The sequence below is a fragment of the Berghia stephanieae genome, chromosome 3, assembly GCF_034508935.2.
Source record: "Berghia stephanieae isolate SIO BIC M18660-M18661 chromosome 3, UCSD_Bste_1.3, whole genome shotgun sequence".
Taxonomy (NCBI): Eukaryota; Metazoa; Mollusca; class Gastropoda; order Nudibranchia; family Aeolidiidae; genus Berghia; species Berghia stephanieae.
The window spans coordinates 80746440-80774424 of record NC_088362.1 but is presented as its reverse complement, the minus strand read 5'-3'; the positions used below and the strand labels follow the sequence as shown (position 1 = coordinate 80774424).

At 35.7% G+C, this 27985-nt stretch overlaps 1 protein-coding gene across 1 annotated transcript; it reads left to right on the top strand.

Annotated features, from left to right (window-relative positions):
* The first annotated feature begins 21350 nt into the window (after nucleotides 1–21350).
* Nucleotides 21351–27599, top strand: LOC144969664 (perlucin-like protein). The gene is made up of 4 exons (XM_078908809.1): nucleotides 21351–21484; nucleotides 22557–22636; nucleotides 24630–24807; nucleotides 26774–27599. Exons 1-4 carry the CDS (start codon nucleotides 21418–21420, stop codon nucleotides 26920–26922), a joined length of 474 nt encoding a protein of 157 aa, XP_078764935.1. The 5' UTR covers nucleotides 21351–21417; the 3' UTR covers nucleotides 26923–27599.
* Nucleotides 27600–27985: the final 386 nt, after the last annotated feature.

The following is a 27985-nucleotide window of genomic DNA, read 5'->3' as shown; positions in this document are numbered from 1 at the left end:
ATCATCTGCTATCGCTATTGGAAGATTCCCCTCCACAATAAATTTGGTAAAGGCAACTTCTACCCAAATAAAGCTTCTGGTTCAGACTTCAGAAAATCCAGATAAGCTGGACGTGGATAATGAAAATGCAGCTTTCTTCTGTTTTCAGTGGGCCGATATTCCGGACAAAGAAAAAATTGCTTAATCATCCACATGACCTTGATGACGACAAAAAGGCGTAATGTGGACTTCAAAAAAAGCATAAACGGGTAATTTGATTTTTTTTTTTAAAGCGTAAAAGCCTTTTTGGCGTATGGTTGGCTGTTCTCTTACAAATACTTATAACATAAATGCTTTTAGTTGAGCCCTAAATTCAAGTTTAACTCTTTCCTTACAATCCGTTTTCAGTATTTTCTCCAACATGTCATGCATACACACCACTAAAATTATTTTTTAAAAACTCAAGCCTACAAGCACGATAAATATCTATAAGTTTATTCTACAAAACAAGATTATTTTTTCATAAACTAAACACAGATTTTTTCCTCCAATGTTTTGATGACCAAAATAATAATCTGAATATTCAATGTTTATTGTATCGTAACAAAAAATTGACGATTTTTCTGCAGTTGGTGGTAAGGAGAGGGTTAAGGATGAGCTTCGTCCCGACATAATTCCCTTTAAGTCGTTACTGGCCATTGGGGTTATAATACATGAAATCAATGGTGAACAATGGTATCCCTTGATTTACTGTTTTCCTTGTGTCTCTTTTGTTGATAAAGTGTATAGGACTGTAATTTACTGATGGATTATAGTGATATTATTGTGTTTTTGGTGTGGGAAAGAGGGTGGATCTCTACGACTTGTACAGCAGCTGGGAAAGACGTATCAACAATATAATAAATGAATTGGTGTTTACATATAATTTATCACACACACACACACACACACATATATATATATATATATATATATATATACACACACACACACACACACACACACACACGGATAAAGCGTTTGTGACACATCGTCTTCAAACTTTATTATGTCGAGATGGACAACATGACAAAAAGTGATTTTAATATCAAGATAATCAGAAATGTGAAATTTCAGCTTGAAAAAAATAAAACTAATTTAAGAACTATTTTGATTTTTCTTTATAAAACATAAACACGTTGCCAAAGTCTCATTATTTATTGTGTATCGCAATCCAAACGGCATAATCTCGTTTTGAGGCAGAAGGTAACGTTTCACTATTTTAGATATATAATGAAGACAAGTTTGCACTTTTGATGAGTAAAGGTACTTTTCTATTCTATTATATACACTCATATTATAGATACCGCCCTCTGAGAATTAAAATGAACACTTTATTCTAAATATCGATTGAATCAAATGACCCTATCTATTAATGTTAAAAAGCCTTGTCTGTGACTTCTAGAAGCGGTTCTATTTCACATCTTTCATCATTGGAGATCAGAATTAGATTTTTCCGCAAATCTCCGGCGCGTTTATTTATGGCGCAGTTTGCCGTGTGGCCTTTCAAATTCGTTCAAAGTGAGAACAATACCAAACAAAAACAAAAACAATCAATAACAAGGCGTATGATCATGAGAGCATTCACCACCATTCAATATTTCAACGTTTTCCCACGCACGCGCAACGGGCTAACAGATTCCCCCGTCCAAATTTCATTCATAAAAGGGGTGAGTACAGCAGCAGCAGCAGCTCTCGCTCACCCACGCACTCACCACCACCACCACACTTCAAACATACGACACACATTGGCTAAAGAAGCTCGAACCCCCAACTTCGATCGCATCCGTCCGCCAAATATCCGATGACCCCACCAGGTTTTTCCAACATTCAAAAATCCATTTCAATCACATTCGTAAACAACAAAACCAAATCTCAATCGAGAGTATGGAGAAAAAAAAGGAAATAAAAAAAGACACTTCTGTTATGTTTAGCATACTACTGAAGGTAATCTAAATAGGGCATACAATTAGGATGTTTCCATAATTAAAAAAAAAAAACCAAACCAAAAACAAAACAAAAACAAAAGAGCACACACAAAACGAAACAAAACAAAACATGGATGGTCCGGGGACAAATCCTTCGTCAGCAAGGGAGCATTAAAATGTAAAAACAAAACAAAACAAAGGAAATTAAAATAAAGAAAACAACACAGCCAAAAACAAATAAAGCAACATAAAAAAAGAAACAAAAAAAAAAGCCCCAATTAACTAAAGCAACAACAACAACATCAACAATAATAATAACAACAACAACAACAACAACAATAACAGCAATAACAACAACAACAAAAGCACGGGAAAAAAACGAGAGAAAAAAAAAAGAAGAAAAGGATTAAAATCTATCTGAAACCGACGGGTATCTAGTGAGTTAATTGTATGAAATTGAAAATCTTACGTTTTAAGCCGTTTTCATCGGTGAGAATGAACTTCATTCAAATCCTTTTTTCTATATATCTGAAAATAACTACAGAACATATCGCTTTCAACAAGAGAGCAGTGACGTGATCAAAAGCGAGTATTTAGTTGTTACTGATCTAAATATAGATAAAGTCCAAATCCATTGACCTACCATGCTCAATGCTCTTCACTGAATTTCAAAATTTATTTTCGCAGCAGGCCAATTGGAAACATTTCATACCGTATAAGCAGGCTATAAGGTGTCTTTTTAGTACTAAAACTTTTGTAACATTTGATCAATAACTACAGCTAGGTGCTCATTCACAGCAGAGTCGAATGGGGTAATGTTTTGTTGTTGTTTAGAAAGTGAGCTTTTAATAAAAGAGAGCAATATCCACTGAATATTCTCAAAGCGGTTTACAAGGGATCAAAAGCCAACAGCAACATGTTACATGTTGGACAAGACTTGACGCATCTATTACTTGAAAAAAGAGACAGTGCTGTTAACAAATCGATTCAAATTTTACACCTGAAAGAGAATGTGACTAAATAGCCTTTTCCATGGACTCAACTCTGCTCGGCGCTTATCGCGACGCAAACCAAAAATCTTCAGGTCAGCCAAGACCACAAAGCCATATTCAATCTCCATTTGGCCGTACTCTGGAAAAAAACATATTTAAACATTTGGCCAGAAAACTCGTCCTTCAAATATCGAATGACTTAAATGACCCTCATCTGGGTAAAAACTCTCAAACCTGGGACTTCGCGAAGTCCCAGGTTTGAGAGTTTTTGCCTAGACGAGAGTCATTTAAATCAATCGATATTTGAAGGACGAGATTTCTGGCCAAATTTTTAACTATGGGTTTTTCCAGAGTACGGCAGCATTGAAATGCCCAGCTACAAAATTGACGAGGTGAATGTTTTAGTTTTACATAAAGGCTTACTAAGCCTGGTCACAATAAAAGGGAGTCTGATTGTCTGAATTTGCTGACGTCGAAAATCTCTGGCCATTCACCTGTCCACATGAAACATTCAATTTTTTAATGGGACTCTTTGGAAACATGAAATTAAAAACTCGATACATTTTCCCCCGAATCCTTGTTCGTCTTACACCTTTTTAAAAAGAAAATTTAAAAGCTCAAATTCAAAAATTCAAAAGCGAGCCCGAGAAGTGACCGTGACCTAAAATAAAAGAGCGCCAGTCAAAACAATTTTACAATGGATTCGAGGGAGGACGGACATTCACTCACTGAATTAAAAATAAAATCAGGTTAACACAAGAATACACACACACACACACACAAACACACACATACACGATAGCATTATCTCTCCCTCTCTCACACAAACACACAAACACACACACACACACAATGCAAACCAGAGGATGGAGACAAGAATCGCTATTCATAGGAATAGCCACAGAACTTGTGGTGAGTTCGAGATTTCAGTATGAGTACTCACAACAACAACAAAAAAAAAAAAAATAATAATAATAAAAAATCAGCAGATGCTTGACTGGGGTACCAAGCTCCACATCCACAGCGAGGCAAGTCCTCTAAGATATCTAATGAAATTTTGAATTTCCGGCTTTCCACACACACACACCTTTTTCACTAAAAGTTTCTGATTGAAAAGTTCAACACTTAAGTATTATTCTTTTTGTGTGTGTGTGTGTGTATGTGAGGCAACAAACGCTATTTTAATCACAAAACAATCATCACATCGTTTAGAGCCATAATATGACCTGTGGGCTCTATATTGTGCCAGCATTCATTGCCTTAAAAATGGACAATTACTGCTGGGTTTTGAACATGATGGATAGAAAATATCCTAGAAATCCCTAGACAGGTGAAAATCTCCTTGGTTGTGAGTTAAGTGATTTACCAACTGAGCTATCTATAGATAGGCATAGGAAAAAGTTCTAGCCAGCATGAAGAATAAAGAGTACCGATTTTCTATGTTTAGAACCAAGCTGCTGGTTGTTGGGTGGACGTGACTCAGACATTTGAATCCTATTATAATGTACTATTATAATTTTTTCTTTGCTAGGTTACTTGTAACATTTTATTAAGATACTTATCTGTTGTTGATCTTGGTGACGAAAGATACTCTTTTAGTCTCCAAACGTTAATGTTTTAGATATTATTCTTATTTTAAAATCACTATTCCACCGTTCCGTGACTATGACATTCACCCGTCATGCTCTGATAGACGTCTATGCAGATTCTGACATCCGAATGCAATTATGGGCGAGTTTAATATTGTTGTAATGGACAATATTTTGTGTGATTTTTTGAGATTTTCATCAAATAATGAGCCCGCCATGAACATGGTTATCAGACCTGCAAACAAGTGCATGTCGCATTCGCCGCTTTGCTGTCCGTTTATTTTTTTAAAAAGGTCAAAATGACAAATTAAGGAGCAGGCACTGGTATTAGATAAAAAATCTGGAAATGTGTCTATGAAACAGTGCCAGACAAAACAGAAAGAAAAACACAAGAAGAAATTCATCCAAAAGAATCAGCCGGCCTTGAACCTCAGACCTGATTACCGGTCAGACGTTCAACCATACACCACAAAGGTTACAACGGTCTACAAAGGTCGCAATTTTAATGAGGAAAGAGAGAGAGAGACAGAGAGAGAGAGAGAGAGAGAGTGATAGAGAGAAGAGACAGAGAGTGAGTGAGTGAGTGAGTGTGTGTGTGTGTGTGTGTGTGAGAGAGAGAGAGAGAGAGAGAGAGAGAGAGAGAGAGAGAGAGAGAGACTGTGACATATTTTCACCCAAATTATGGTTGGAAAGGCGTTCGCACAACCCACTGCCGTTGGGTTTTCATTGGATTTTTCGTTTGGAAAATAACTTGGTATCATTAAAAATCGGGATTCAACTTTGATTTGAAATTATATAAAAATCCCAATAGACTCCCTAATTTCTAAATCTGTAAATATCCTCAGTTCTGCCGTACCCCTCAAACTTGAGCCTTGAGCCTTGAGTTCCAGGTTTAAGAACTGTTAATGTTAACAAGACGAGGGTCGGTTTAATGGATCGATATATTAAGGACGAGTTTTCTGGCCACAATTTTAATAAGTTTTTATTCCCTATTCTCTTCTATCTGGCTATTCTCTCATTTTTTCAGCTCTGGGAATCGGCTGAGGCCAGGTGGTATCCCATTGCCATCAAGAAAAAGTGGCTCAGTGGCATTGTCTTTGCTTCGTACCTGAAAGGTACCGAGTTCGACAGCCCCGTCGCGTTGTCCGGACTTAGCAAATCGACTCGCTCTATCTCATTTTGCGACCCTGTATTACGGCTAACACCTGGGTAATTCTAGTCTTCTCCTGAACTAGATCCTAAAGACAAGTTTTCCCTTATAGATGTGAATAAGGGACATTTTATTTATTTATCTTTAATTTCTTGAAATTGTTTTGGTCTAGGTAACCGATGAGAAAGATAACAATACAAAGATCACTAGATCTATACAGAAACATTTTTATTTGAACAAGATATTTGAGAAAAATATTTTTAGAAACAAAAAATAGTCTACAAGCAAACAATACAAAACACGCACTGTGAATGTCGTACTAATTAGACCCTTGTATTATTTTCTGACGCATGTGGTGTCAAACATGCACTCCTGTACTTAATTAATTGGATTGGCCCTGTGTTGATAGAAAGGAGGACGCCCAAAGGAAACCAAACCGAAAAACAAGCAAGCAAAAAACAAAAACAAAAAAAATAAACAAAAAAATAAACAAAACAAAACAAACAAACAAAAACAAAACAAAAAACAAACAAAAAATCCCAAATAAACTAACAAAAAAAAAACCCAACAAACAAACAAAAACATCATGCTCTTGACATCGCGGCACAAACGACGTGCATATATTTGCAGGTCTGATAACTAACGCAATTATGGGATTGATTAAACGTTGTTGGAATGGGCAATACATTACGTTTGTATGATAGTATATATATATATATATATATATATATATATATATATATATATATATATATATATAATTTGTATTTCCATGAGTCAATAACAATTTGGTTTATCAGACCAATAAATAAGCTTACATTGGGCTAATCTAATACAATGAATAATATTTTACAATAAGAAGGAGTTTATCTGAGTAAAGAATTGCATCCAAGTAACTTTGGGAAGAACTTGTTATACGTAATGCTGGATACTAGTCGGAGATATTGAGCAAATTATAAGATGTACCAAGACAAAAATTATAAATTAATCCTTTTATTTATATAAATAGACAGATCAAAATGCCAGCTCCCATATATCAAATATTGGAAACATGTATAATGCCAAATCTATAACATTTGATTTTGAAGTTTAAAATTTCGCAATTATAACAGTTTTTCACATAATGGGTTTTCGTAGATAGGCGGTAGTATTGAGAAGGGAACTATCACATAATAGTTCTAAATTCATATGATAATGAAATGTTAATTTTCCCTCCTCTATGTTTTGGATATTAAAGCTAAGTTTCGTTCAGCACACAATGACAGTATATCATGCTTCCAATCCGACGTGCACGTATTTGTAGGTCTGATTACCGAACGCAATCATGTCTTTGTTTTAACTCGCTCCTTACCAGCCATTTTCAGGATTTTCCCCAAAACTTCACACCCAACTAAAATAAAAATATTTTTTTTTTTATCACCCAGACATAATAGGAGTGAAATTCTTTCAATACATAATTACTTTAGCAAAACATGCTCTACATCACATTGTTCATTTTCTTTAAATCTTATAATGTACAAAAGAAATTTGAATAAGAAAAATGTTGGTTGTATGGCAACGAATGTGACGATTGATTTTCCTATAGTTGATAAGGAGAACGTTAACATTTTGTAATGTTATGTTGTGTGGACTTGAAAGTATTTCCATGACAACAATTAGCCCTATAAAAATTCGGATTAACCCTGCAGACTAGTACACGATCTAATCAAATCTAAAAGGAATGAATGATAGTTTATAATAAAACATGTTTATACGAGTAAGAAATTACGTCCGAGTACTTTGAAAAAATCGTCATATACCTAAGGGATATCCTACACCCTTAAATCTAAGTTAAAACTGGTCGTAATTTTGGTAAGTACGACTTGATGTTGAAGAATTAATGGATTTGTTGATAATTTTATATAGCGTGCTCATTATCGCGGACATGAGAGGATGGTGAAATGCTAAGTCAAACGCTGGTAGCTTAAAAGCTTGAGAATTCGAATCTAAATCATCAGATTTTAAAAAAAGTTTTCTAGTAGACAATCAAATGACTGATAAATACATAGAGAGCAGCCAGATGTGAAAGATGAAAATTTGAAAAGGTGTGTATGGAGCAGTGCCAGACAAAATAGAACGTTTTATACTTTTTAAATCCGTCCTTTTCGACCAGGGATCAAATATCAGACATTCTGATTACCTTCTGACTTGTTACCGGACAGTTGAGACGACTGGATGCTCATACTGTTTACAATTAAAGATGTTTCCGCAGTGAACCTTTTTCAGATTTTAATGATAGTGCAATATGAATTTTTTAAAACCCCACAAAGAACCAAAAAAAAAAAAAATTAAATTGAAACAACTAAAAAATAATTAATGACAAATCGAATAGTACTGAAGAAGTATTTGTGAAAATAGTAGTAGCGGTTGTTATGAGGTTGTAGTAGTAGTATTAGTAGTAGTAATAGTAGTAGTAGTAGTAGTAGTAGTAGTAGTAGTAGTAGTAGTAGTAGTAGTAGTAGTAGTAGTTGTAGTTGTAGTAGTAGTAGTAGTAGTTGTAGTAGCAATAGTGGTAGTAGTTAGTAGTAATAGTGGTAGTAGTAACAGTAGTCGTTATTGTTGTTGTTGTTGTGCGTGGACATGATAGTAGAACATGAATAAATAAATAAAAACACACTTGAAAGAGATACAACATCTTAAGAGAGATAAAAAGCAAACAGAATACTTAATGATAATGATATGTCCGTCTACTCCCAATCTTCAAAGACCAAAGCTCTTAAAGAATGAAGTAGATGCAGTCCTTCATTAACTAGGGATCACTACTACTAATGGTTATTCGCTTAATGGATAACCACTTCAGACTCATTACTGATTATTATACTGGCCCTGATAAAATACGAGGGTCATGGCGAGTTAAAATGAAGGCTGGTGGTATAGTTTGCCATGCTCTTAGAAAGCAAATTAGATAGCAGAAATAATAGGAAAAGAAACAGGATATAAAGTGACTGGCAACTTAATTTATCGACAGTGATGTACACTTTGGGCGAATCATTATGCATTCAGTTTGTACATTTTATTAAGAAGAAGAAGAAGAAGAAGAAGAAGAAGAAGAAGAAGCATTTCTAATAATAATAATAATAGTAGTAGTAGTAGTAGTAGTAGTAGTAGTAGTAGTAGTAGTAGTAGTAGCAGAAGTAGTAGTAGTAGTAGTAGTAGTAGTAGTAGTAGTAGTAGTAGTAGTAGTAGTAGTAGCAGAAGTAGTAGTAGTAATAGTAGTAGTAGTAGTTGTAGTAGTAGTAGTAGTAGTAGTAGTAGTAGTAGTAGTAGTAGTAGTAGTAGTAGTAGTAGTAGTAGTAGTAGCGATTTATCGTACTGACACAACTTTCGTACTGCAACTATCATGACTTAAGGAGTATTTTATGATCTTCAATTTTCCCTCAAAAGAACGCTCGTTGAACATCTCCCTGTTGTAGAAATCTATTCGTCCTACTCATACACCTACTTTACTCCTTCTTGGTTAAAAGGAAAAGTTCAAAGATTTCGTATTGATGTATTATTATCAAAGACAAAACCACTATTCACGCTAACACATTAAAAGTCACTGAAACGGTTGCTTATCATATTTCGTTATGAATATACCTATCTATATGACCTACCGCCTAAAAATGGTAATTTGTCGTGTTGATTTAAACGTTAAAATTGAAATGAAGAAGAAGAAAAAAAAAACAAAACTTGGGAATATCTAGACGTCTATGTTTTGTTTAAGGATGACACATAATATAGAATAGTTTGTTTTTTCCCAAAGCGCCAAAGACTTTAAAAAATACTAGCGCATCTATAGATAGTATGCAGATGACATCATTCCGGCCTTTGTTATTGTTTTTGCCATCCGCGTTTGTGAGTTGTTCTCACTAAACTGTATTAACCAGACTATAAAAGTTCATGGTTACACAGAGTTTGTGTGTTGGTCCGTTATACTTCCAGATGGCAATGTTGTGAACTCCTTGGCCAAGCGCATTCTATCTATATATGGCAATGTCCACTAAACGTGCTCAAAACGCTTTACAAAGGGCCCCTGACCAACATCAACACGTGACATGTAGAACGATGCATGACGCCTGTTAGGCGATATTTCAATCTTTTTCGATAGAGACAACGCTGTTTATGGCCAGGTAGTCATTTTACACCTGATTACGGTGAGAGAATGTGAGTAAAGAGCCTTTATTAAGGACTCAACTATGAGCCGAGCGAGGCTCCAATCCAGGACCTTCCCAAAAGCGAGAGCCATGCCACAAGACCACATAGCCGCACATTCTTGTAGTTTTAACCGTAATACCGTTTTAATGATGGGTCACACATGAACGATGTTTTGCTATTTATATAATATTCCCAAATGAGAGAAATGATCGTGATAGCAATTAACCAGTAGATTTTTGACCAATCAAAACATGAAATTTGTGACACACCCTCACATGTGCTCGGACAAACATAGTTGGTTGTTTATAACAGTAACGTCAATGGAATCGACCCGTCTCTGATCATTGTTATTGTTTTCATACCGCCAAATGGGTGGCTAGTTATCACACGATTTTCTATATCACATTATAAATGTTTAGGTTTAGACTACACATAATTTTCTGTGTTGGTTCTATTGATAAAGCGGTAGAACAGTGGGTATTTTACTTAAGCGCAAACCATCGATAGTAAAACATGTGTAGTTTGCTGTGTCTACCAATCACTGCCATTGTTTACATTATGACGATTGTCCGAGAGGCGTGGTTATCTACCCGTCTATAGATAAGTTGTTACAGTGAAAACCTGCTATAGATAGTATGAAGTTGACGTCACTCGGGTATTTGTTATTGGGTTTGTTTTTTTTTTTTTGGGGTTTTTTTTTTTTTTTTTGCCATCCACGTTTATGAGTAATTCTCACCTAATTGTACTATCCAGACTATAAAAGTTCATGGTTACACGGAGTTTTGTGTGTTGGTCCGTCATAATTCCTGATGGCAATGTTGTGAGCTTCCTAGCCAAGCGTATACTATTTATAGATAGAATGCGCTTGGCCAAGGAGTTCACAACATTGCCATCCGGAAGTATAGCGGACCAACACACAAACTCTGTGTAACCATGAACTTTTATAGTCTGGTTAATACAGTTTAGTGAGAACAACTCACAAACGCGGATGGCAAAAACAATAACAAAGACCTGAGTGACGTCATCTGCATACTATCTATACTGTCCCTTCTTTATCCACACCTTGCTTATCTTGAATATTATAGTTATGAACAGTCATGAATCTAGTCTATTTAACGATAAGTTGTATCGTTGGTACACGGACTATAAAGCCACACGTTCCTACGTTCTGTATAAACAGGTTTGACTGTAGTTCTCTATAATATTTAATTTGAATCCACTAACCCAGGTGCAAGGATATTAAGTTAATTGTCAAAGTATTCTCTTCGAGTCTGTATATAAACGTGACAAGAGGTTAGTAATTGGTTTTAAATCTAGAACAGCTTATCGGTGTCACTTGTGTAGCAAATACATGTATTTTACTACTTGAAATAGACTAGCGTCCTATCCGATGGGTAGCAAGCAGAAACATCTTTTAGAGTATACTCTCGATATGTAATGGTATCAAGCAATTGCAATTGCCTTGACTGTGAAGGACCAAGACAAAGTATTCTTTACGAGTGTGCATCATTCTATGATGTCCTAGGTGTGCATGCATAGGTAATTAGGAAAACGTGACCAGAGGCTAGACAAGGGTGTTAATAATAAAAAATTCCATTTGCATAGAACATTGGTTGGATAATAATCGGTAATTTCCCACAATGCAATCTGACACTGATGGGCGTTGCACACCGTATACGATATGAGATTGTTATGACGTTGTAGCTACAGGCACGTTTTGTGCTATGATGATGATGCAATCGATTGCTCCTTTAAATTCAACAACAATACAAACTGACGAGTACTTCTTTACAGGTCTGATAACCCAACTGAATTATGGACCCGTAACTCCGTATATTATAAATGTTACTCTAATGGGCTCATTGTTGCGATGGAAATATTATGTACTCTCAAACCGAGGCAAACTATAGTCCATTGCAACAATGTTACCACTCCCCTTACCACCATCAGAAAATCGTCAAAATTTTTTCGATGCAGCCAACAATTTTTTTATTCGATTTCATTTTGTTATGATTATAGCCATAAAAACTCGACACTGTATTGCAAAGCTCATTTTTCTGAACAAATAAATGTAAAATATACTCGATACCATACTGTTTTTGTGTTGGGTGAGTTTGAAGTGTCGGGTAAATTTCTGACAACAGCTAGTAAGGAAAGAGTCGAAACAAGCCCATAATCGCATCCTGTTATCAGACCAGCTTTGAAAAGTTGCAGGCTCTTGAGACAAAACAAATAAATAAATATAGAAATAAATAGACAGATAATTGAATAAATATTTGATAAATGAATTGATATATTAATCACAACAAATGACTCGGAGGAACTAACATCAAACTCGAATTAAATTTATAAGCTGCTTTATTCAACATTCAATGGCTGTTATAATGAAGCATGGGCAAGGTCGTCTCAATCCCATAATTTCATTCGAGTAAACAAATAATTAAGAAAAATATACATATATTTAATCGATGAAACGTTTGGCACATTGATTCATAATATAGAAGGATAATCATAAAAATAATAATGATGATAATAATAATGATAATAATAATAATAATAATAATAAATAATAATAATAATAATAATAATAATAATAATAATAATAATAATAATAATAATAATAATTATAATAATAATATTATTAATAATAATAATAATAATAATAATAATAATAATAATAATAATAATAATAAATAATAATAATATCATTATTATTATTATTATTATTATTATTATTATTATTATTATTATTATCATTATTATTATTTTAATAGAGCACTTGTATTGAGCAAAACAATGACTAGCACAAACAAGCTAACAAACACACACACACACATACACAGACACTCACTCAGACAGACATACGTTCGGTTATCGAAGAAAACATCGATATCAAATAATTGTGAAATATTGACAGAAACATAAAAATGAGTTTTTGTAAAAAAAAAAAAAAAAAAAAAAAAGGAATGTGTATCTTTCATCAAAAAGCATTTCCACGAATAGCCTTGAGAATGTCGTTCAATTATGTGAGATCAAGTGTTGCAAACGATCTCTCACCATAAAATATGTATGAAGTTGATTTGTTATTTACTTGGGAGATTAATGTGTAGGCAGACGAAGACCTTAGCTTTCTAGATGGGGAATTTATACGAGAGCAAATAGAATTTAATGATTTTGAAGTGCTATATTTATTTATATGTTTCCCGCCCTGTCAATCCGGTACAATGTCGGAATAAACTAGATGAAGAGAATTGAGTTATAACCAAAAATGATCGAATTTAGAGAAACTTAAGATTTTGAAGTTTAAAAAAACCAAAGCCAATCTTCTTAAATTTAGTAAGTTTGGCAAATAATTAGATTTTAAGCATCGAGTCCCCACCGATATATTCTCATTTTAAGATATTATAAGTTCCACGATTCAAATCCTTCCGGTTCCCTGTATTTTGCACACCATAACGCACCACCAATCTGAATTCCACGGAAAAAAAATACGATGAAAAAATCAAAGTTGTTCTTACTTCTTAATCATGAAATAAAGTCTATGTAGTGAACAAAAGTGTTCAAATTGGTTATAACACTGGTTCCAATACCATTGGTAGAGAAAAACTAGTCTTCCGGGGACTGGATATATACCCTATGATCTTCTGGTTTCAGAGTGATGGCATCTTATTTTCTATTCTAAATACATACTGGTTGTCAGAAAAGATCATCCATCCTAGCTTTTTTACGTCCCGTAATCATAAGAATGTGCCTGTGCATCCTTTACTAAAATTATAGTTACGTCACCTAACGATTCATTATGTAACCTTTTTATTATCATTCCTCCAAAGGAATGGTTCATACACACTTCCAAGGAATTAGGAACCGGAAGAGTAGAAGGTGTGACTTGGCAATCTCTCTGCCCTATCATATTTTAAACAGCAGGTCCCCGCTGACGAAATCTCATTCATCTAAGATACGAGTTCCATGATTTAAATCCTTTCTCTGCCGTGTGTTTTGTCCCCCATAAGGCACGACCGACCTATAGATAGTATGCAGATGACGTCACTCAGGCCTTTGTTATTGTTTTTGCCATCCGCGTTTGTGAGTTGTTCTCACTAAACTGTATTAGCCTGACTATAAACGTTCATGGTTACACAGTGTTTGTGTGTTGGTCCTTTATACTTCCGGATGGCAATGTTGTGAACTCCTTGGCCAAGCGCATTCTATCTATATTCCATAACTTACGACCATAACTTACGACACATTCGTCAAAGCTGTTCTCACCTCCTAATCATAATAAATAAGTGAATACTAATGTAGTGCAATGCGTTTAGGTCATATACTCACAACATCCGCCAGTCGGATATAACGTACAAACACTCAAAACTGTGCGTAATCTTGAGAGTTTATAGTTTGGTTGATATATGATTTAGTGAGAACTAATCATTAAAATGACTGTCTAAAAACAATAACAAAGAGCTCAGTGACGTCAATTTCGTTCCATCTATAGATAGTATGCAGATGACGTCACTCAGGCCTTTGTTATTGTTTTTGCCATCCGCGTTTGTGAGTTGTTCTCACTAAACTGTATTAACCAGACTATAAAAGTTCATGGTTACACAGAGTTTGTGTGTTGGTCCGTTATACTTCCGGATGGCAATGTTGTGAACTCCTTGGCCAAGCGCATTCTATCTATTTCAACCGGATAATATAATAATTTAGTGAGAACTAATCGTTAAAATGGCTGTCTAAAAACAATAGCAGAGAGTTGAATGACGTTCATTTCGTTCCATCTATTCAAACCAGACAACGGATATTGTCATTGTCTACTTAGATCTTCAAAATATCATTTGTATCCCATTGTGTCTATCTTGTTTAATGTCAGAGGGAACTGCGTGAAGAAAGTTTGAGTTGCAAGTCAGTCACAATAAAAATAACTAAGAAATTGGAGAATTTTGGAGGTTTAATTCATTCAACCCTAGCCCCCTACCTCCGGGCTGTCCCCTCTCGCTTCAGATTTTTGTACTTTTCAAAATTGAGAAAGAAATATACTCAGATCCTCATTCCAAACTAAAATTGTATCTACGTAAATTGTTAGATTCAACTATCACTACCATGTCAATATTATATATATATTTGTCTAAGAGAAATGCAAATAATAATGGGCTAGAAATAACCACAGCCAAATACAGAGAGAGTCGGTCTTAGGGTTGAATGAGTTAAAGTAAAGCACTCATAAATGGCTGCTTTTATTTAATCTCTTCAATGTTAAGCATCGTGTACAGCTCAACATAAAACCGTTTTTAGACTACTGGCAACACATCTTTTTTTTGTTTGTTTGTTTTCATGACATAGATAGAACATGCAACGCTGAATTTGACTCCTTATTATAAAAAACAAAAAACAAAACACAGGTCCAACCTGTTCAATCTTATTGACTGCTAAGTTTAAACTCCATTTAATGTCACATCATACTGACATTTCAGTCGCCACAAAATTGCGATTTTCACGTTCTTTATAAAATTCAGCTGAGTTTTGCAAATTTTCCCGCCAGCTTGATCCTTCGTATTGTCACCAGTCTTCTCAGCTGCTCTCTCGCGCTACGACTCCTCCCCCGCCCCCTCCCCCCAACCCCCCACCTCTTTTCATTTATTTTCATTGACAACTAACACTCATACTCATTCACTCTCATTGTACTCATACACACAGTTTTCCAACTCGCTAACACACACACACATACACACACAATACATTCACACACATACACACACTTTCATGCGCACACATAAAAGACACCCGCACTCGCAGGAATAATAATAAAATGAACAAAAGGTGTAGCCCAGCGGTCACGAAAAACATGCGCGCCCGCGCGCATTTTCCCCTTGTCTCTGCTCACCCTGACAATGAAATTCCTTGACATCCCCACAGCAGTCCTCACCAACAAGTGTCACTTTCCATCCAACCACCTGCCGTCCCCATTCACTACTCACCAGTCAATACGAGTGAGGTCATGGTTCGCTGCATTTTGCTGATTTGATTGCACGCCATGCGGATAGCGGGTGCAAAAGACATAGCGGAATTCCCTTGTAAAAGTTATATTTTCTCTCTCAAAAGAGGTTATTTTACTCTCGAGTACGAGATACAGGTGACTTTTTAACCCAACCGTTAAAAGATAAATCCAACTCAAGGGTTAGTGTTATGTTATGGTGATAAAACAAGGTCATTTGAGTGAAAGAATTTCGCCGCTCAGAGGATTGAGGTCATGGGGTGAAAAAAAGTTTATTTGCAGATTAAATCTCAGGTGTATTATGAATATTGACATAATTTTAGAGGGAAGAAACTATTTTAAAACTTAAATCACGCACACAAAGAGGAGAGATTGAAGCTAAATTATGTGTGATAAGTAAGCCTACAGCTGCGTACCTACATGTTTTATATTAAGTGCCTAAGAAAAAGGAATGTTGGAAACAAATTCATTACACGAACCTGCTATCCATCCATTCCATCTATCTATCTATCTATCTATCTATCTATCTATCTATCCTATCCATCCATTCCATCTATCTATCTATCTATCTATCTATCTATCTATCTATCTATCTATCTATCTATATATCTATCTATATATCTATCCATCTATCTATCTATCTATCTATCTATCTATCTATCTATCTATCTATCTATCTATCTATCTATCTATCTATCTATCTATCAATCTATCTATCTATCTTTCTATCTATCTATCTATTTATCTATCTATCAATCTATTTCTCTATTGTATCTATTAATCACTCAATCTATCTATTCATCAATCCATCTGTCGACTTATTTCTTTTATCTTTACCAAGCTCAGCCCTCCCCCTCACTCTTCCTCTCTATCCCTCCTCTCCCTCTCCCTCTCTCTCTCTCTCTCTCTCTCTCTCTCTCCCCCCCCCCCCCCCCCCCCCCCCCGTTGTATGCTTAAGTGTGCTTATAAACAAGAACATCCTCACGCATACTCTTTTCCAAAGACAGTAGTATTCACGCGCATGCACCAATGGAGAGAGAGAGAGAGAGAGAGGGGGGGGGGGAGAGAGAGATAGATAGAGAGATAGATAGATAGATATATAGATGGATATATATATTATAATATATATATATATATATATATATATATAGAGAGAGAGAGAGAGAGAGAGAGAGAAAGAGAGAGAAAGATAGATAGATAGAGAGAGAGAGAGAGAGAGAAACACACAACGCACACACACATACATATATACATACACACATACATACATACATACATCCATACATTCATACACACATACATACATACATACATACATACATACATACATACATACATACATACATACATACATACACACTACATACATACACACATACATACATACATACACATACATACATACATACATACATACATACATACATACATACATACATACATACATACATACATACATACACACATACATATACATACAGCGAGAGAAAGAAGAATGGGAAGAAAGAGAAAGAAAGAAAGAAAAAAAAAAAAAAAAAGAGAGAGAGAGAGAGAGAGAGAGAGAGAGAGAGAGAAGAGCGATATATATATATATATATAATATATATATATATATATATATATATATATATATATATATATTTATATATAAAAAGAAAATTATAATGTATAAGAAGACAGAGACAGCTAGATGGAGAGATAAGGAAGTGAGATGCAGGGAGAAAGAAAGAAAGAATGAGAAAGAGAGAGAGAGAGAGAGAGAGAGAGAGAGAGAGAGAGAGAGAGAGAGAGAGAGAGAGAGAAAGAGAGAGAGAGAGGACAGGTTGACCTTGATGGTCAGTCAGTCAATACAGAACCAACTCACCAAGCAGAACGGAGACCTGTTGTTAAATGTGTGGGACTTCCAAGGTGAGCGCTTCAGGTGTCCTCGTGTCATTCAAAGGGTGAGCACTGTCATTGTTGTTGAGTACTCACTTCGCGGGAAACCCCGGTAGAGAACAGACCATTATAAAGAGAGACCCTCCCACCCCCTCCCCACCACCAACCCCCTCCAAACACCCCCTACCCCTATATCATATTCAAAAGCCCCATAATTTCACTATTGTTCATAGTTGCCTGTCTTGCTTCCCCCATTTTATTATTATTTTTTTTTTCTTTTCGTTCCTTGTTTTTCTCTTCTACTTCCCCGTTAGGGGCATAATGTTGTGGTGGATATGATCGAGCGACGGGCTGTGTTTCATCTTGTATTGCAGGCAAGAGGTTTTGGGGGTTGTCAGTGACTAAATGGATGACAACGATCGTATATTATGTGACAAATTAGGGAGCAGGCACTGGTGAAGAATAATCACCTGAAAAAGTGTCTATGTAACAGTGCCGTCCAAAGCAGAAAGAAGAAAAAAAAAGACCCCACCCAAAAAAAAAAAAATTAAAAAAAAATCATTTAGGAGGTCTGAGGTTTCTCAGTCGAGGTAGGCTTTTTAAAAAAAAATTTAAGATGTTTTTTTCTAACTTGTAATTTTCTTTCTGCCTTGTCTGGCACTGTTTCATGCACACTTTCAGATCTTCGATGATCATATTATAACTTGGGTATTTAGGTAAAAGATTTTACTCACGTCACGCAATACACTTGCAAATTAAAAAAATATTATATTCATTTTTGTTTTTAAATTTTAATCATCATTATCAATGTCATCATCATCATCATCATCATCATCATCATCATCATCATCATCATCATCATCATCATCATCATCATTGTTATTATAGTGGTTTGAAATTTAAAGATCAAATAGCTACGAAGCGTTAGAACTATCTAATTGCCTATCATATACGAAAACAATATTTTACCATTAGCATAGAGGGTTTTACTCTCAGGTGGCTGATTTACGATCTGACAGTGTCATGGTTTTGTTTATTATCCTTTTCTAGGAAAAACAAAAAGGGGTGATGGGGGGGGGGATGCTTTTATTATGAGCTTTTGTTTCTTTAACCAAAACGCACGTGAGTGAAGAGATAAACAGACTATAGAGGTCATGGGAATTTGGACTGAGTGAGCAAACGTGAGCGCTTCAGGTGTCTTTGAATCAGCGAATGGCTGGACAGGGGTGAGCAGAATCGGATATGTTTTGGCGGGGTTGTGACATTAAAACAAAACGCTCGGTTATTGCTCGTTACTTGTTTGTTATGGTCGATTTGATTTATGATGCCTATTGATGTTGAGTTAATTTACTCACAATATCCGCCAGCCGGATGTAGATAGAACGAAATTGACGCCACTCGGCTCGTTTTTACCCAGCCATTTTCATGAGTAGTTCTCACTAAATTTGTATTAATCAGACCATACATGTTTAAAGTTACTTATTATATTGTTAGTTTTACGTTATATCGACTCTTAAAAAAAAAAAAGAAGAAGAAGCTCAAGTTTAAAAAATAATATTTAAGAATTGATTTTGATTTTGCATGGTCAGCTAAGGGAATAAGCACATTCACTGTGAGAGCTCATTGAGCATGACGAAACTTTAAAATGATCCAGTGAAATATGGATAACTTTCAAACTTTAGTTTAACTTAATTCCATTCGGTAATATTAAAAATTTTTAATTTAAAAGAAAATAAAATTCACTTTATTCATCCCATAGGGATTTTTTTTCTCTCTATGGTCAAGGGAAGACTGGAATAACCCAGGCGTCACCGCATTGCCAGGGACCTCTTGAGAACATTTAGTGGATATTGCGCTATATAAAAGCTTATTTTTAAAAAAACATCGTAACAATTCAGTATTCTGATGTCAAAATTCATTAATCAACAAAAACATAATTCAATATTTTGCTGGATTATGTGTTCGAAATAGACTTGTTTCCTGAAATTGGATTTTAATCCTTTTTTTTTTTAAACTACGAGTTAAAATAAATTGCATCACTGAGGAGGGCAAATTTTGATTTAAAAACTTTAATAAAAGGAAGAAGAAAAAAAAAAGAATACAAACGAAAGAAAAACAAAAAATAAAAAATGAAATAAATATATAAAACAAAAAACAAAAACAAAACAAAAACAATCTAAACCAAAGAACAAAACAACAAACAAACAAACAGCAATAAATTTAAAACCAGATTTTCTTCATGTAGTTCATTCCAACATAATGTCAAATTGACGTATTTTCTCTTAACCCTTTCCTGACCGATGATTTTCAGTAGTTTAAAAAAAAAATGGCTGGCTTACCCAGCAGGAAAATTGATTTAAAAAAACTCAAACAATCTTTCTTCAAAACAACTTTATGTTCTTATTAATTAAACAAAGATCATGGTGATGTATAAAACAAATTTGAATAAGAAAAAAGGTTTATTGTGTCGTGACAAATGTGACGATTTTGCTGTAGGTGGTAAGGAGAGGGTTAAGGACTTGAAGAGTTTGTGCAGTTGTGTTTCAATCTGAGGAAAAACAAAACCCAGAGCCATTATATCAGCTTTACTTTTCTTCTCTACCCGTGAGTTGATCTTTATAATGGGTCACCAAACAAAGGGACATAATCGAAACTGTTCGTGGTCCAAATTCAACGCCTTTTTTTCGATATAAGGGAATTAACTCAATAAATAAATTATCCATGGAAGTTAAGTTGGGTGGCTTCCCTTGTATATAGTGAATTTCTACCTTTGCGATCAAGCTCGGACCTTATAATTTTATTATTGTTGTTATCTGTCTTGTGATTTGTGTATTCATCAAAAAAAAATATACGATATTATTTAGAAATAGATACAATTCAAATTCATATAGGATTTAATGTGTAAATTAACTCTCTGATTTTGGGCCTCTGCCAAGAAAACAAAAGAAACAAAACCACAAAACATTGGATTTTATGCTTCTAAATGTGCTCATAACGCTTCGCAAGTGTCTCCAACCAATTAAAATAATATTTAATACGTAGGACAAAACATGACACCTGCATAACTCCTTTGTAAATTATCTTACGATTGAGATAATGCTGAGACCAGCCAGGTTCTCATTGTAGATCCGAGTTCAATGACAGAAAATGTCTAAAAAGCCTTTTTTAATATCTCAGTTTTACACTACCCATTAGGAAGTGACTCTTATACCACAAGACTACAAAGGGCAAACTGTTTGTACTAAGAACACTGAAGGTGTAAAAGAACAACTCTAATCTTTTTAAAAAGCAATAAAAAAGAGGACAAACACACACACACATACACACACACACACACACACACAAACACAACACAATCAAACAAACAAAAACAGATTCTAGAATGTTGGCTGTTTATTTATATATCAACAACCCACGATATCAACGCCAGCTTTTGTTTGCCTCTCTTTGTTAATGAAGCTCTGTTAATTTTCTTATTTCAACAGGAACTGGGAAGTTGTGACAATTTCTTATCTTATATTATACCTTCGACTACGATATACTAAACAATTACATAACCCCCGTTTCCTGCTACCAAATCTTCTGTCCGTCTACACATGTGACACACCGTCACTAACCAAGTAGTAAATATTGAAATCAAATTCGGATTCTCCTTGATTTATTAGAATTTGGATTAATTTTCTTGTTTAAAAAATTGATGAAAATGAGAATGTCAGTAAATGTTGGAGTATTTGTATTTCTATCAATACTAGTATGTGTTCAAGGTAATCGATTACTAGTTAGGTGGTTAGTAGAGTGATAATATAAAATTATGGTGATGTGAAGGGATTCCAATAGGTTACTTGGTAGAGAGCACTCGCTTCTTATGGAAATGAACCGGTATCAATTTCATGTTTTTAGACTTGTGAACAATTATATGTAGAAAGGGATCTATTAGATTTTGTTGGACAAAATTGACCGATGGGAGCGATCTATATTCAGGTTTTTGTCCAACCGAGTCATTGGTCAAATGATTTGTTGCTGTCCAACGATTGCATATTTCTTGATAAATGTGAGGCTGGGTGAGAAAACCTGGGAAGATGCGGCAAGCTTTGATTCGAGATATGAACCAAAATAGAAGATAAAGTGTTTCCCATAGCAACAATTTTTTTTTCATTTAAACAATTCATAACTTGGGTTTTAATAGGCATAGAAAGAAAATTTTAAATGGTAAATGATCAGAAAGATGTGGTCTATTCCACTGCACACATAACTCAATTTATGGAATTTGCGCATCTTCCGGGTTTTCTCATCCAGCCACACAAACGTAAGCACACTGTTTTGTTCATGAAGGTTGCAAACATACCCATGGGTCAAGCTGATCAAACAGACCATTTGTGATGTTGGATTATTTCGAAAATTGTGAACACTCTTTATTATGCAGATCGTTTTGAGCACATTTTGCAATATGACCAATGACTCGAGCATATGAAAAAATGATATCGATTGTTCCCATTGACCAGTAGATATATGACCAATCAAAGCACGGGTGTTGCCTTGAGGATGAAGAAACGCAACAGTCTTCTGAGGAAGTTGGTGGGAACAACTTGGGTTGTTGATCAAGCAATGAATTGCCGCCTGGATAGATCATCATATCATAGTAGTATGCTACCATTAGAAGTTGCTGCTGCCACCTTTATGTAACATATTCATTATTAGTACTCCGAAGGACTGGTTACAAACACACTCCCAATGCTTTAGGAACTAAAAGAGTGGAGGGTTTGACATCACGACTTTTCTTCCCTGTTGTTTTACTGAATTCCGCTTACGATTTTATTCCACCCCCTTTTGTATCAGGTTGTCCCGAAGGATTCCAAGAGTTTAAGACACAATGCTATGGCTACGTTGACCAAAAGATGATTTGGACCGATGCACAGGTAATGGAATAAGATAGGTGACGGCGGTGCCAGAAAACAAAACAGGAAAGAAAGTTGGTAAATATGTGACTCATCATCACAAAACGGTATCAGGTCTGTGATTATGTGGTCTACTGATATGAAACTCGCCTTAGGATTGGACAGCCCAGGGTTCGAGTCCCGTTCGAGTCCCGGTGCATAGGCGAGTCCTTGGAAAAGGTTCTTTACTCACATTCTCTCACCGTACTCAAATGTAAAATGGGTACCTGGGCGTTAACAGCGTTGTCTGTGTCAGAAAAAATGGCAACATTGCCTCACAGGCTTCATGTCTCGTCCTACATATTGTGTTGCTGTTGGCTAGTGAACCTTGTAAAGCGTTTTGATCAAGTCTAGTGGATATTTCTCTATATAAATGCTCTCGTTTTTTAGGATGATCTATAGTGCAATGTAATGACATGTAATAATTCATTTATAAAGCTCAACGCAGAATCCTCAAAGTGCTCTATCGCGCTACACATACAAGGACAATGGATAACACAAAACGCAAAAAGAAGCTGATATTTAAACTGACAGCCAGCAAAATGAAACTGGAGTTAAGTTTGTTTCGTTTAGGATAAATTATAGTATAATTTCTTAAATTAAAAAAAAGAACTAAAATGCATATTTCTGATCATTTTAGTCCTTCAGAGCCAATATTAGGCACATGGAGCCGGAGTTTATTCCGGTGTCATAACGTGAACCAGGCAATAACAATTTGTTGCTACCCTTTGGATAGGAGGCTAGTATGTCGCAAAGAACTTTCTGATATATCTAACAGATCCAGCTACCCAATCACTGCTGGGTGGACATGGGTTTGAGGGGGGGGGGGGGGTGGGTCGAATTACGACTTCACTCAAGAACGAGTGCTCTTCTAACTTTGCAATCGGGGAAGCCCCCCACCCTTCTCCCCCGCACCCGCCCCCCCCCCAAATGATCATATCAAACATAAATTCACTTTCAGACATCTGATTAAATTCGACATAATAATACCAGATTGAAGTGATGGATAACGTACTATGGTACACGAAAATAAACAATGAGTGATAATGAGTAAAATAGTATGTATATTTAAACACAAGTCAAAGTAATACAAAGCTGCAAGAAGCTGTGGACTGTAAAAGGTAATAAACAGACACGAATATAACAGTTTCGAAAAAGAAAAAAATGCCAAAAAACACGGAACGTTTCGGGCTCAAACCCTTTCTTCAGCTAACAAAAACAACAACAAAAAAAACCCCAACAAAACAATGAAAACATAAGAAAAGTACTATATAAAAAAAAAATTAAAAAAAAAAAAACAGTTCGACGGTAGAGAAATATTCGGCACGCGTCTGTTATCGCTCTATAATGATAAGGGTTGATGTTGGTTTAGGGCCCGTTATATAGCAATTTGAGCACAGTTGATGGGTCTTACGCTACAAAGAAACTCAATTTTACTCACTCTTTACTATCTTTACTCACATTCTCTCACCGTACTCAGGTGTAAAATGAGTACCTGGCTGTTAACAGCTTTGTCTATGTCCGAAAAAATTGTAACATCGTCTAACAGGCATTGTCCCGTCCTAAATGTTAAATGTTGCTGTTGGCCAGGGACCCCTTGTAAAGCGCTATGCGCACATTTAGTGGATATTATGCTATATAAAAGCTCAATTTATTTTTATTTGTGATACAGCACCAAAAAAAATATAATAAAATAATTTTTTATTTTTAAATTCCTTTATTCATCCCATAAGGGAAATTTGTCTCTACGGACTAGTCCAACGGAAGACTGGATTTACCCAGGATCAACCGCTGTGCTGCTCCGCAAATTGAGCTAGAGCAAGGTGACTTCTCAAGGTCACACGTCGCAGCGGCGGGTGATTGAACTTGGTACTTTTCGGGTACGAAGCAAAGACCGTGCCGCTGAGCCAAAACAAAATAGCATACCCATGTACTTATTTTTTGGCACTGTACAAGCAAACAACTTTCATTTCAGAGCACATGTGCAGCACTGGGAGGTTTTGTTGCTGAGATATTCAGTCCCGAAGAAGGAAAGTTCGTACGTGACTTTGCCATAAGAAACGGCCAACACATAGTGTGGCTAGGAGCAGACGACCTCTTGGCGGAAGGATTGTGGTCATGGTCCAGAAGCGGACTGCCCCTCAACTTCACAGGTTTGTAGTCAATATAACCGTAGCCATCGTTAAGTTATAGCCTGACACTGAAACCCAAAAAGACTGGCATTTGACGTCATTATTTGTTTTTTGCACCGCCTAGTGAGTTGTCGTTAGTAGTGCTCATGGAAACAAGTGGTTCCATTCGTTGAACTATTGATACAATTCATGATTTGTTTTCTTTTGTGGTCAAAGACTGGCATTTTGACGTCATTTTTTGGTCAGTGTCAGACTATAAATTAACGATGGCTACGATATAACTCAGTTGGAAGACCACTCGTTTCACACTCAAAGAGACTAAGATCGATCCTGGTTGAAGTCGAGATTTATTTCTGACCATCTGTCCCCTCAGCAGTGAATGGGTAGCTGGGTCTATTTAATCTGGCGGCGGAAAGTGCTTTGCGGTTGACTAGAATCACATCAAAAGGATAGCAAGCAATTGCTATTGTCCGTTTCACGTTATAGAAATAGAGATAAACTCCGGCTCAATGGGCCTAATAGCTCTGAAGGACGACAAAAAAAGTTTTTTGTAGACAATATTAGTTCGATAAAACCTTATTTTTGGCCCACCGTCCCAATCTGGTATTGTGTCAGAGTTATCTCTCTTTTTACCAGCCATTTTCAAATATTTTTTTTACTGAAATGTTATACCGACACAAAGAATGCTGGGTAATGTAAATGTTGCTGCTCGAAGCTCGAAGAAATAAATAACCATGTGAAATTGAATGTAAGCTTCAATTTAGCTGGTTAATATAATATATCATTTAAGTTCTTTGAAATAAAAAAAAAATGTGTTACTTAACCTCAACGAATGAATTACAGAGCCTAAGTCTTTTAGTTTTGACAATAAGTTAAATTTTTAACAGTATACTATTTCGAGGCTATAAATCATATTTCAAATAATTTGTAACACCGAAAGTAATGAAAAGCTGTCTTGCCGACTTCCACCTACAGAACACTTCATGCGTCCTAATAAATTCCCTTATAATATAAGATGTGCCATTTGTGAAATTTGTCTTTATGGTCTATTCCAAGGGAAGACTGGAATAACCCAGGCGTCAGCCGCAGTGCAGCGCCCAAACTTAGCTAGGGCGAAGTGATTTGCTCAAGGCCAAACAGCGCAGCAGGTAATCGAACTCGGTATTTTTTGGAGTCGAATCAAAGACCGTACCTCCGAGCCACCCTGCGTGTGTCAAGGAGTTAGTGTGTAAAGCATGTAGGTGTATAAATAAACCTCATACTGGAGATAAAAAATATAAAGTGAGTAGATGTGACTCATATATAAGGGAACAACACAAAACAAACAACGTTTCGGCCCTTGGCCTTCGTCAGGAGACAGTAAACAAAAACACAAACAAATATGTAAATTTACAAAATATCACATTTTGTCAAATGTGGAAATAAAGTTAATGTGAGGAAAGGGCGTCGAGTGTTGATGCAAGAAGTGTTTCAAATAGAAATGGTAGGGGGTAGTAATAGAAGGGGGTGGGGAATGTACTTTGACATCAATAGATGGGAGGGGGTCGGAATAGAAGGGGTGCGAAAGATGGGAGACGGGCACAATTTGACCAATCCATTAAAAAAGGTGGGATGGAGGGGGGGGGGGGCGGGAGGATGTGCATTTTGGCGAGATGTGATGTATAAAATGGTTTACTTTCAATCAAATATACTGCTAATAAAACAGCAACGTCAGCATGAGAGTATCTATTTCACCGGCGCCGTGGGCTAAAATTTAATAGAAAGGATAGGGGGTGCGAAAATTCTACGGAGGCAGGGGGATGTGTGTGTGTGTGTGTGTGGGGGGGGGGGGTGCGCAAAAAATGAACGAAATTTTAAATACGATTATTTCTACTGTATCACTCCGGGTTAAAACACACACACACACACACACACACACACACACCAAAAGAAAAACAAAACAAAAGAAACCGTCTCTTATATAATTTACTTACTTATGTCTATTCAGACTGGCACCATGGACAGCCCAAGGATGACACACATTCCGACTGTCTGGAGATGGAATTTGATAGATTCGAAGGACAATGGAACGACAATCCATGCGACCATAAACATCGTTTTATTTGCCAGCGGCCAAAACCACAGTTCCGTGGCTGATTAGGGAATTAGTCTTAATTCTGGAGCTGGAATAGCGCATGATGAATGCTTAAATTGTCTAAAGCTTGGAATAATACTTTTTCTTTCTTGATGTTATTTTTAAAGGCCTCAATATGAGTTATTATGATTATGACGCAAAATTTAAGAATCTTACAACGTATGTGATCATTGAGATGGTTAAAACGATGGGCTGCTGTTTTTTTTGTCTTCTTTTGTTTCTATTTTTCTGTTTTTTTTTTAAATTTTTGTTTGTTTTGATTCTTGTTACTTTTCTTTCTTTCTTTCTTCTCTCTCTCTCTCTCTCTCTCTCTCTCTCTCTCTCTCTCTCTCTCTCTCTCTCTCTCTCTCTCTCTCTCTCTCTCTCTCTCTCTCTCCCACCCTCCTTCGGTCCGTTTTCTCTTTCAAATATTTTACTTATAAAAGTTTGGTCAAATATTTATAATCAATAAGAGATATATAATATCCTAAACTTTATCATATGTCACAGATATCTCATTTGTTTTGATAAAGGGGGAAACCCGAAACGTAAACAATCATTTCTTTTATGGTTTTTATTGAAGCTCAACATTTCTTCACATCCATCTTTATTTGCATTGCGTGTGCATATCCTTTCAACTTGCGCTATGCACAAAAGTCAGACATAAAGACTTTGAGTTGAAATAGACTAAAATGAATGGCTTTTGTCTGCGCGAAAATAAATCATAAATCTTTCTTTAAGATCACTAATATCTGTGATAACAAGTAGCTACTACACCAGTCGTTTAATTTTTGCAGAGGGAATTTTATGTAACTGCTTCAATAAAGAACTACGTCACCATCTAAGATGTTTGCAGTCATATTTCATTTCATTTTTCTTTTCATTACTCGAGTCTTATGATATTGTTGTTTAATTTACCTGTGGTGCCTCATCATCGTAGTGATTAAACTGAGGGACATAATAGACGCAATTAATTTTTGCCACTAAAACGTTATTTACGGAAAATGGTGGTCAAAGGGAAATAACTCAATTAAATAATTGCTACATACAAATCAAAACGAGTAGCGTCCTTTAACTGAGAAGCTT

What these genes read in the sequence shown, in the direction of transcription:
- LOC144969664 (XM_078908809.1), top strand. Translation starts at nt 21,418, where the DNA reads ATGAAAATGAGAATGTCAGTAAATGTTGGAGTATTTGTATTTCTATCA. An exon ending in TGATTTGGACCGATGCACAG is followed by an intron (nt 22,637 to 24,629) that starts GTAATGGAATAA and finishes CTTTCATTTCAG; the next exon opens with AGCACATGTGCAGCACTGGG. An exon ending in ACTGCCCCTCAACTTCACAG is followed by an intron (nt 24,808 to 26,773) that starts GTTTGTAGTCAA and finishes ATGTCTATTCAG; the next exon opens with ACTGGCACCATGGACAGCCC.